The sequence below is a fragment of the Tyto alba genome, unplaced genomic scaffold (assembly GCF_018691265.1).
Source record: "Tyto alba isolate M040663 unplaced genomic scaffold, T.alba_DEE_v4.0 Super-Scaffold_9, whole genome shotgun sequence".
Lineage (NCBI taxonomy): Eukaryota > Metazoa > Chordata > Aves > Strigiformes > Tytonidae > Tyto > Tyto alba.
The window spans coordinates 26,374,232-26,386,265 of NW_024881330.1; the positions used below are offsets into that span (position 1 = coordinate 26,374,232).

Here is a 12,034-nt window from a genome sequence, read left to right on the forward strand (position 1 = left end):
ACCAGAATATGATATAGAACTTGCCTCAATAGTCTGACCAGAAAGGCAAAAAAAAAAAAAAAAAAAAAAAAAAAAAGGAAAATGAATTATTGTGTAAAAATAAACGCAATATTACTAGGTTTTCATAACACAGAAACCTGGAAAAAACACTTACTTTGAAGAACACAAGCCAATAAATCCCTGTGCCCACTGTGATGATAAAGAAAACGTTGGCAAGGTCTCCAGCATAAAACAGTAAGAACTTCAAAACTGTCTGCAATTATAAAAACACACTATAGAGATCTGTGAAACTAATTAAGTAATGCATATGTGCATTCATATAACACAGCTCACACTACAGGAAACTCTAGTACTGAAAAGTAGCCTCGAACAACATTTTTCGACTGTGGTCATATATTGATGGTATATTCAGTATCTGAAACTCCTACATGCTAGTCTTTGTTCAAAGAAGAATCAGTCTGAAAACTAAGTCCACTCAACTGATCAGAATAGTTCTGCAAATACCTTTATTTTCAGCAAAAGTATTTCCTAAATGACATCAGAATCCAAAAAATGCAAAACCCCTACTTCCTCAAGTAAGCCTAACTCCAGGTCACAGTTCTAGAAAAGCTAGAAAATATTTCAGTCACCTTAAGAAACAGAATAGTTTTATCACAGGGAATAACAGCAAAGGTCTCCTCTAAGACAGGAAGACATGTCCCTTTTTAGGTTGTCAGCTGTTTATACCTGCAAGTCAATTATAGAACTTCCTGTACGCCTCTTCCAGCCTGCAGTCTTGAGAAGGGACCATAACACTGCAAGCCCACCCAACACACCCAGCGTGATCTGAAGAGAATGAAAAATTATTTGCAGATATTTTTTAAACCCATAAAATAGAAGTAAATCATTATATTGACAAATTAAAGGGAAATACGACTTACATCAGTCTGAATCTGAGCCTCTGATTGATTCATCTCATAATTGACTGAGAAGGATACCTGAATATTAAGATAAACAAAGTAAATATGCATAGAAATTCTGAAACACTACAACAACCATTATAGACAGTGGCATTTTCACACTTCTAGTTGGCAGGAATTCCCATCCAGGGCTACTATACAAGTACAACATATATCTTCTTTTACTGTATACATCTGATCTGGTATGCTACAGTGCCAGGCTTAGTACTAGCATGTGCTCTGCAATGCTTAGTGCAGATTTTACCAAGAGTAATGCTGGGGATGGACACCTGCTATCTGCAAGTTACTAGCTGTACCTAATTATAAACCCTTCAAATGTGCATAGTTTTTTCTCCTTCTGAAAGGAGACACCAAAGGTTTGATACTTTCCCTTTTGTCAGTGTTGATTAACAGTAACTTTAATGTAATTACACCAATATGCAAAATCATGAAGTGAGCTCTTACATAGGTCAGACACCATTTTTTTTTCCAGCTTGAATGAAATAGAAATTGTCATGCCGTACCAAAAGTGCTCCCCCTAGCTTAAATATCTAACCAAAGACCTATTTTGACTTTGGTCTGAAAGATTTGTACAAGGAAGAGAAAATGTTTGTGTTGGTTTTAAAACATTCTAGCCCAAGTCTTTGTCACTGCAAGGCTAAAGTTAACATGGGTATAATAATGAGTATTATTTTTAATTCAGTTAAAAAAAAAGGACACCCTCCTCCCCGCAACCAATCCCTCCTTCCCTCTCACCTTGGCTTCCCAAGATATTTGTTCCTGTCAGAGCTCATTCTATCACCTCACTTGGATTTAAGTCTAAGTATTCTCAGTTGCTAGAAATTCAGTGTTTATAGAACTTGGAATGAAATTCAATTTATCTTTTTACTTGCATAAAATTTGTTAAATGCAAGAAACATCCAAAAGTGACAACACTTAAAGATATCAGATGTAGATGTAAGGGTGAAATAGTGTAAGAGAAAATAGACAAACTGAGAACAATTGTTCCTGACATTGCCATTTGAATGAATTATTTTCTAAAAACAGTGCTGTTTCTGTGGTTAAATACAGACATAATTTAGGCAGAGAAGAATGTCTGACTAATTTTTCTAGCTTTCTAATTCCCTGTCTCTTCCTTCCTTCCTTTTATGCAGCTAATATGGAAAGCAAGGAATGGTTCTAGTACCTGAAATTTCTAGCTAGATGTCTCTCTGTACTGGAAGCCTGAACTGTTGAAGGATGATAAGCAGAAAATGTTAATACTATACATTTTTTTTAAATAGCAGAATGATTTTTTTACTGTATTAAGCTCAACATTTTCACTTTTTAAAGCAGGGTGATCTAGCAAACAAACAAGGCACAGGAATGGGGCATCTGAGCTGCTACCCGTCATGAGAGGCAAAAAAGCAAGTACCAAATGCCCCTTGTGCATCTGCTACAGCAGAATTCAGTGGTTTTCAGTAGAGAAAGATCCCTCAAACTGATCTCCAACCCCTTTGGCTATAGATTTTTGGACTGTTTTACTTTAATTCTTAGAGATATGCTGTAAATAATACACAGCAGACAAAACACTAAAGGATGTTTTAGATATAATTTCCAATGTAAAGTAGAGGTGACCTGAAACATCTGTGCCGTAACAACCTCCTCTTAATGCCTTGCTTTAAATAAAGATATTCAATTTCTTGCATAGATTGCTGTTTTCAGTGCATTGCATAGAGTACTTTTCCTGTTATTTTCTGTGTGTATAATTTTATTCGAACTGCAGCCTAATCTAGCATTATACAACCAACTGTAAAATTCTAAGTATTTTAAGTTCAAAAACTCAAGATAAATTAAAAGAAAATACTTTGAACTGCTTTGTTTTAAAAGCTTCAAATTTTAGTGAAAACTTTCAACTTCAAAACTGAGAACTAGAAACTGCTTATTAAATTTTTATAACCCTCCCCAAAAATGTTCACTCAACAGGAATTCCAACAGAACTAAAAATATGATTGACAAATTGGTTCAATTAAGGTAGCACAAAGATCTCACCATCACACTCTGGGTTTCAGGGTTTTGGACAAGCACATCTGTGTAAGCAACAGTAATTAGAGGAGGGTAGATGGTTCCTCTCTGAGTATGGGATACCAGACGAATACTGCAGAAATACAGAATATTATTTTTAATACAGAAAATGGATGAGTTGCTTGGCAAGTATTTATTGAAACTTGTACCGGTAAGAAAAAACTAAATGAACAAAACAAACTGATCGATAGGACGTGTGTTTCAAAACCAATGACATGACAATTCACATTTTAAAAGCAACTGGACTGTACAAAAGTGTGTACACAAATATATAAAAAGGAAAAGCTGGGAAGGATTGTTTATTTGTAAGAAAATACCTGAATCAATCTTTACCTACTGCTCACATTACAATAGCTGCAACTGAAGTAAATTCCAAAAGGCAATTATCCTCTTTTTTTGAAGGGGGGTGGTGAGAGGGGGTTCTCCTAAGATCTTAAGATAATCATTTAAAAAAAAAAAAAAAGTAATATGTAATTCTCAGCAAATGGAGTTAGTTCATTAAATTAATCTTCAGGATGATTGCTTGTATGCATCAGTACTCAGTGCTACTCAGCAACCTTTTAAACTAATAAGTTGTGAAGAATACCTGAAAGAAAAGGGAGATCTCAATTTCTAGACAGTCATCTCAGAGGAAGACATTACATAAAGAAGGAGAAAAAAAAGGTTCTTTCAAAACATATTCCAGCTGGGATTAACCATCAGTAATGACCCTAACAGGTAGTCTCACAATTTCCGTTAAATGATTACAACCATATTCTGGATTGTGTAACAGAATAGACAACAGTTTGTAAAAATACTGCAGAAAACAATACGGAGTATGAAATAGCATCCTAGTATAGTCAGCAACATACACATCAAAAAAGAATTAAAAGAGAAGCTTTTAGGTCTTTCCAGACGACACCTGCTTCTAAGAGGCGAACAATGCCTGCTAACGTGCATTACGTGTGCACAGTCTGATCCATCCTACCTGGAAAGTAATCACAGTAGTTTTAACCCCCACCAGTCCACGTTGTGTTTTCTCACTCACTCACTTATCAGAACAACCTGTGGAAACTCTCGCTATTTCCAAGTACGCAACGGAAAGAGCAGCACAGGACATATTAGAAACAACAGAATAAAACAACTTCAAGATAATAAAATGAAGACTGCACAAAATTTGCTTTATTTTCTATGTACTATATATTATATGCAATTAATCACCTTATGGTTATTTTGCTAGCAATCCGAATTACTCTTGGTAGTTTTCCCAAGTCATTCTCTTTTCCACTTAGCGCATCCACCAAAAAAAATCGACGAGTCAAAAGCCAGTTGTTCATATTACTGCCTTTGAAAAACATGACAGTCATGTAATATTTAAAAAACTAATTCAACACAAAAAGAACAAAATCTACTTGAAATGACACATATAACTCTATAATACATATAACTATATTCAGGATGTAAAATTATTTATTTTCAACTTAAACAAATACCTAATTAAATTAATTACTTTATTTGTGCATATTATTGATCAGTCCAGTGTATGCAACCAAAGCTTGCACTTAATGCTACTAGAACTTGCTCAAAAAATATTAAATTCTTAAAACAGAAACAAGTAATGATGTGTTGGGGTATCTTTAAAAACAACTCATTAACAGTAATTAATACAAATTTGTTTCTATTTGAAGTTATTCAAATTATTTAAACTCACAGAAACGCTACTATGACAGTCTTACCTTGATTAACAAACATTTCACTGTATTGAAGATTCAAGTTTAAAACTGGCACAGCCCAAAGATATTGTTGTCCACTGTCACCATTATATTCAAGGAATAGGTCATAAAAGATTGGATTAGCAAAATCCAATAAAATCTTGGAAACTGAAATTTTGCACTACAAGAAAATGTTAAAATAAGAAGATCACTTTAGCCATTTAATGATTTTATCAAGTTGTGGATTCTTTCCCTACAAAATTATTGTGGAATCTGTCCCACTTCTTCACAAAAGACAAGGCATTCCAGCTACTTGCAAGCAATTACAAAATACTAACAATTTTATACAAACCTCTGGAAAATTACTGCAATTGACTAGAATTACTAATGCGGAGAATGAAGCTCTGCTAACATTTTTCAACAGATTAGGAAAAAATATCCTATAAAATTTCACAGACATAAAATTTGAAACAGCAGGAAACATAAATGCTGAAGTCATGGAGTACCTTGCCTGGTTCTGGGCTCATCGAGGCAAGAGAGAAATGGAGCTACTTGACGTAATCCAGTGCAGGCCACTAAGATGATGAAGGGACTGGAGCATCTCTCCTATGAGGAAAGGCTGAGGGAGCTAGGACTGTTTTGCCTGGAGCTAAGAAGGCTGAGGGGATCTTATCAATGTGTAGAAGTATCTGAAGTGGGTGTGCAAGACAGAGCCAGGCTCTTTCCAGTGGTGCTCAGTGACAGGACGAGAGGCAGTGGGCACAAACTGAAACAGGAGGTTCCATTTGAGCATTAGGAAACACTTTTTCACTGTGAGAGTGACTGAGCACTGGCACAGGTTGCCCAGAGAGGTTGTGGCATCTCCATGCTTGGAGATACTCAAGAATTGTCTGAACACGGTCCTGGGCAACCTGCTCTAGGTGACCCCACTTGAGCAGGGGGTTGGACAAGATGACCTGCTGAGGCCCCTGCCTACATCAACCATTCTGTGATTGTGTGAAGAAATTAAATGTGAAAGTAGGTATTTTTCTGCTTATGTCAGCAAATGTGCAGTCTTTAAATACTCATGTAACATGTCAATCATGTTTTCTCCAAAGCTGTAGGAAAAAAAAAGTGATGTATACAATCCATCAAAAAGAATTGCATTAAAAAATACTCAGGAAGTTAATATTTACTGGTGGTTGTATTTAAACACAGTAATATTAACTGCTGTTAATACTTAACAATGGGTTCTACAGATCGACTATGTAAGATTTTAAAAAGCACAAAGAAAGAATAACTATACTTGATTAGTTCAATGGTTCTAAGTAAAAATAAGCTTCCATTCTGTCTGAAAATACTGAAATAGGGGTTCATCAACATTAAACAATATGGAAGAGTAAAAATATTTAACAAACATTTGTAAAAATTATTTGGTAAACACCTTAGTTTTCAAGGACTAAAGCTTTGACAGCTATTACTCTACAAGACTTTCACACCACCCAAATAGCAGCCAGAGTTTATGTATTTTTACACATAATGTGAGGAATGATTTTGAATGTAGATGAGTTAATAAATAATATTAATCGATATGTAGGTAGTAGATGCTGTGCACACATATGGAGTTTTATAAAAATAAAGATGTTATTTCTCCACCCCCCTGCCAAAGAGACTACAGCCTCCCCATTTAACACGTAAGTGACAAAAATTAATGAAGCTTTATTGCTGGCAGAACCATGTCTGCGGCTGACTGAATTTAGCATTGAAGTATATGCAAGCTCAAGTGCTCTATCTGCTCTTCCTTTCCTGGTGTTTAGTAAGGTGTGAAAACTCCAATAGCTTTTTCCATAGTTAAGACAGTTAAAGAATCTCTTTCCTCTGATGTGTCATCTGTTCAATTAAAACTTGCCTTCAATCTCTTTATTGAATTCACTGAAATCTGTATGCATACATATAGGCGTGGCATGACTGCATATATCTTTTTTCCATATGAAAACTGGCCAAAGACGGGAGGCAGGAAAATTAGAAGTTACAACACAAAGTATATGACTGTCAGAATTCAGGCATTGTGTTCTTCCACTGAGAAGTCAGCAACCTCACTAATACAAATGCCAGTTCAATTTATTTTTATTATCCTATGTAGTAAACATGTGTTGTGATGTATGATTAAATAGTTTTTAAAAATACATTTATTTCACTCAATAATAAAGAAATTAAAATAAGCAACAGTTTCACAAGAGAGAAGTCCATGTTGCAGCTTATGTCTAAACTCCAGAGGTCCTTCAATATGCACTGAATTACTGATGATGTATAAAACAACTTAATTGAAATTCATAATAGCATTTTATCTCTTACTTACACTTTGTTGGTAAGTTGTTCCAAATGCATAAGCTGCATTCAATTTAGTTTGGGTATCAGGACAAAGCTGAATAAAACATAATAATAATTAGGTTAATTCAAAAGTATAACTTTCTCACATGAAATACTTACAGGTGCCCCAAGCAGTTTATGTATTCACAGTTCTCACAAAAGATATTTTATTCCATTTTTTAAGAAGAGAGGGAGTGATTTTAAAGAGTAAACACAATTGTTTATTGAACTAATATTGATGTTCTTAAAATACTGTTTTAGCTTATTCATACTTGCACAGTATCTTTCAGTTCCATCACTAGAGGTGAAATCTGTGAACAGCAGCATCCAACCAGAATAATCTTTTCAGGGACTGAATGTTCAATGCACTGTGCTGTCTCAAGCTTTATTAGTGGCTTCTGCTAAACCCAAGAATCCCATGAGAAAAGAACTCCACATTCATATTGCCCCCTTCCTCTTAAGATAGCATTCTCACAGGATCAAAGTTACCAAGGCAAGTAACAGACTTTTTTTTTTTCCTTTTCAATGTAATTGTTACATTTTATGCAAAGAACAAGTCATTCTAATCTGAACCCAGAAAAATGGGCCAAATTCTAACTAAATGAGCATGGCACTTAGTGGAGGGCATAGCCGTTTTCCCACAATGAAAATCAAGTCTAAATTTACATAAAATACAATTCTGTTAGTGTGCAACTGAAATTCTGGGTATCGCTACAATTACGCATTGAAATCGCTTTAGCACTGTGATGTCATGCACAATCCATTACATTAAAAGAGGCTTTGAATGGAAAAGTTATTCCTTTCCCACTGATTTTTGATGGCTACTAAAAGTTCTGCATTTAGGAAATTGATGCCTTTCAATAAACCTTAAAATCTATGTCAGAACATACAATTTTCTATGCACAGTAATTGGCTTAGCAACCTGTTTTCTCAGACACTAGTTTTCCTTAAAACTTGAAAGGCAGATGCAAGATGGTTCATCCTCAGACAATACCAAAAGAAACAGCCGTCACTATCTAAATCCTGAGTGTCAGCTGCTCTTCTGTAGATCCTGGAGCATATGAAGTGACGTGCTCCATGAATAGCCTAGAAAAGGGGGCAGACAATTCCCAATTGTTCTTGCTAGTTTTCCTATTGTTGCCTGCCTACAGAATTGCTGAGAGTGCCTAAATCACCACTGGACTGCTAAACAAATTCTACTCTGTAATATGTTTCACAGCTGCTGATTTCTGCTCACTGTTAGGCTAATTACTATTGCACTTTCTACTTGCTGCTTACTTGAGTTTTTCACACGTTCTCCATATAGCACGGTACTGCTGAAGTAGCGTGTGTGTGTGCCACTGAAATCTGAGGGTAGACTGTCCAAGGGTACTGTGAATCTTCTAGCCAGCGTTCCACATTTCTATGTAAAGTCTCCCATCAAATTTTTATAACTTTCTGTTATGAAAAATCCAGTCAGATGCTGGCCAAAGCATATATTTTATATTTAAAACCAAAGCAAATAAGCAAACAAAAAATACCAAGATGGGGTGGTAGATCAGTTTTCCTACCTCTCTTGACAGTGACATAACCTTTGATTTGCTTGGCATCCCCATAATGTGAGAAAACTGGTGACAGAATCTAATGCAGACATACTCATAGAATCATCTATAAACATATGTGGTCTGAGAGCTAAAGAATACACTTTTTTTTGACAAGAGGGCTAATAATAAATTACATACATGGGTGAAGAAATTACATACATGAATGGAAGAAAGAGATGGTTGGTTCTAAATGACTAGCAATGTTTTTCAGAGCTTTCCAATACTCCAAATTTATATTGGTCCAATGGATGAAGGCAATGTTGCTAAATTTATACTTTTGATTTTGTAGAGATCATCGTGAGCAAGAATCACAAGGGCTATTTTCCCTAACCTAGCTCTATAGTTATCTCATAAACTGTCACTAGTGTGGTAACCAAACTCTTGGCTTTTCTCTTAATTTGGCTAAAGACAATCAGAACATTACGGTATCAGCAAAATACAATTAAAATTAAACATACCTGTAAGATGCCTCCTTCCAAGCTTTGCCACTTAAGAAAGTTTCCTGCTGCATCAAATGAGGCTGCAATAAATTGCAGCTTTACATCCTGATGATGAAAGAATATAAAGAAACAATGAAACTGCCACAAAGTGGACATACGTATTTTAGGGACTGCTGTCTCATCATTTGATGCTTCCTTAAAACTTTCAGCACAATGCTTTATTTTTTCCCCCTTTGATTTTATGTTTTTAATCTTGGTTTTGGTAGTTTCCTTTTTAAAAAAAAAAATACTTTACCATTCTTCTACAGCTTAATTGGTAATGTGGAAAAAAGTTCCAAATGCTTCTACACAGGTAGACATGTCCTAAACTAATCAGAAATCTGTGCAGATCTCTAAAGTGTACCAGGCTGGGATCTTGAGGGCTTACAGGACCTTCAGTGTTAGGAAAAATAACAAGTATTTTAATTGTTAAAACAAGTGCTGCATTGCAACACTGTTTAATTTAAAACACAACCTTTTAGAATACGGCTAAAAAACCCTATTAATTTATTTCTGAGTCAATAAGAAAACCTAAGATAAGTTTGTCAGCATAACCGACAAACAGGTTATCACTAGCGATACCTACTTTCTGTGATTAGCTTAACTTGAATAAACTATTCTAGTTATTCTAATTTTACAATGAATCTGTAAAATAAAACAATTTACTGTTTGATTCCTTCGTAAAACTGTGCCCGTGAACAAATTACTTAAGCTATCCATTTCTCCCAGGGATGGATAATTGGCTTTGTTAACATTGAAATGATTGTTTTTGTTCACCTCTTTTTTTTTTTTTTTTTTTTTCCCCTAATTGACTGTAGGAAGAGGAAAAGGCTGGAGTAACAGACTGAATCCATCTCTGATACAACTCAGCTTGTAGAGATTTGTAACAGAAATATTAAGGTTGGTATAAATGAAGTAGGGATAGAAATGTGTGTGTAAGCATCAGAAACAGTAGAAAGAAAAGGTTAAACACACATAGCAATAATGAAGAATATGGCTCCCAGCAATAAAGCTGAGAAATGGGTTGTGATAAAACCATGGCACAGACAACTTGCCAGCAAAAGACCCTGCACTTTGGCACCAGAACAGCAGCAAAGTTACCGCAGATCACATATACCACTCTTTTTCCAATTATCTCACCAGGAAAACTGACAAAAGGATGTATATATTTCGAACAAGGGAAAAAGACAAAGACCAACTTTGCCTCAGACTTACAGAGATTAAAGCAAACATGGCTCTGAAGCAAAGGACAATGCCAAAACAATTAGCAATTCCTAAGGGGTATAGAAGATTTGTCTAATTGCTAGTTCATCACTGCCAGTCCAGAAGAACCCTGGGGACACAATGGGGACTTAATAGCTGGCATTCCAATTCCTTGTGTCAGTCACAGTTGATCCTGGTCAGACCACTCAGGAAAGCACATCTGGGCCTTATGAGAATGGGGGTATGAAAGCGTGAGCAAAGCAAACGTGAGCGAGTGTAAGTCAATAAAATCATCTTACCTTGAGATTTGTTACATAAATACCGCCTTCCTCTTCGGTAAGATCTCACACTAAGTGTTGATACACTATCTAAAAATTATTTTTAGTAGAGCCACATCTGTAATAAATCTAGCTCTCTTTATGCAATTATGTCCTCTTCCTAATGTCTGCTTCCCCATGTCTACTACCCAACACCTACCTTAGCTGTTCCTTTAAAACTGAAGACTGTAGGGAAATGATTTGCCTCAAGCACTTGGGATGCTAATCCTGGTTGATCACCGTAATATAGCCATGGAAGATTATGCCTCCTGAAAACAATTACAATGTTTTCTCTAAAGAAACATAATGTTTTGCATCAAAGAACATTTAGAATAATAATTTTTATAAAACATTATTAAAGACTGAAAGTTACAGAAAAGGCAACTTACCAGAAGGCTATTGAATGAACAGTGCCTAGCCTTGCTGTATTGACATAAATGTACTGAAATAAGCCACAGGCGTCAGTACTTGAAGAACTCAGTGAGTTCATATTCATCACACACATATTTCCAAGAGCTTGGCATGCTGTTAGATTAGAGTACAACTGCAGCGGAGAAACACAAGAACACAGGTAAGTATTTATTTACCCCTCCTTTTGGTGAGGCAGTCATAAAATTAATGTTATCTTTAATAAGCCACTCCTAAACAACCATTTTTACTTGAAAGTAATTTCGTTTTGTCAACGCCTAATATTTTCTCCCAGCTATTCAGGTTCCATATTTTTTACAGGTCTGCAGATGGCAGCATGAAATCAATCCTCTCATTTTTTCAATTTATTTTAGTTGCATCAGCTAGATTGTATGATGTGACAGAAATGTCAAAATCTGCATTTAGAAAATGAAGTAAGAATCAAAATGTTTAACACCACTTAGGCTGTATGACAAAGATGACTCCATCAAAGACCTAAGACTGACAACTATAGTTGTATGTATTGCAAATATCTTCTTTTTAGTTTTAGTACTTTCTCTACTCTGATGTTCCTAAACTATGTTGTATTTATACCAGTTTTCAATGCTGGTAACCAGACTGCGGTGTGATAGGCAGAAGTGATGCCTGGCATGTGTGCAGCAATCACTGCACTAGTATTAACTTCCTACCACCTGCTGCCTTTGTGTGGGTCAGATGGGCAGTTGCACGTTACATTCAGGCAGTACCTCTGAAGAGCTGAGCCCGCTGAGGCAGACAAACAGGACAAACTTAGGTAAGTGATGAGGACAGTCTCAGTTTGTAAAAAAGAATGGGATAAGGAGGAGAATACATCTCAGAGCTGTGTGTATGAGATGGTGATGGGAGCAGCCACAAAGGTGATCTGGAAAAATACTGAACAGAAGTCTGCTGAAATACTGACAGACAGAATGCCTGACAGCATGGGAACTGCTAGCCTGGGAACTAGGCCTGGGAACAGAAACA

General features: G+C 35.8%; 1 protein-coding gene across 3 annotated transcripts in view; it reads right to left on the reverse strand.

The window, feature by feature from the left end:
- Positions 1-12,034, reverse strand: part of TMEM67 (transmembrane protein 67) — a 34,118-nt gene that overhangs the window by 13,159 nt on the left and 8,925 nt on the right. The window contains exons 8-18 of one of the 3 annotated variants that reach the window (XM_032987916.2): positions 11,014-11,168; positions 10,785-10,893; positions 9,084-9,170; positions 7,032-7,097; positions 4,718-4,874; positions 4,203-4,326; positions 2,970-3,075; positions 921-977; positions 727-825; positions 155-253; positions 25-33 (exon numbers count right to left, since the gene is read on the reverse strand). In XM_032987916.2, the coding sequence (XP_032843807.2) occupies positions 25-33; positions 155-253; positions 727-825; positions 921-977; positions 2,970-3,075; positions 4,203-4,326; positions 4,718-4,874; positions 7,032-7,097; positions 9,084-9,170; positions 10,785-10,893; positions 11,014-11,168 (1,068 nt within the window). The remainder of the gene's footprint in view (positions 1-24; positions 34-154; positions 254-726; positions 826-920; positions 978-2,969; positions 3,076-4,202; positions 4,327-4,717; positions 4,875-7,031; positions 7,098-9,083; positions 9,171-10,784; positions 10,894-11,013; positions 11,169-12,034) is intronic. The other 2 variants (XM_032987917.2, XM_032987918.2) reach the window with 2 other exon arrangements.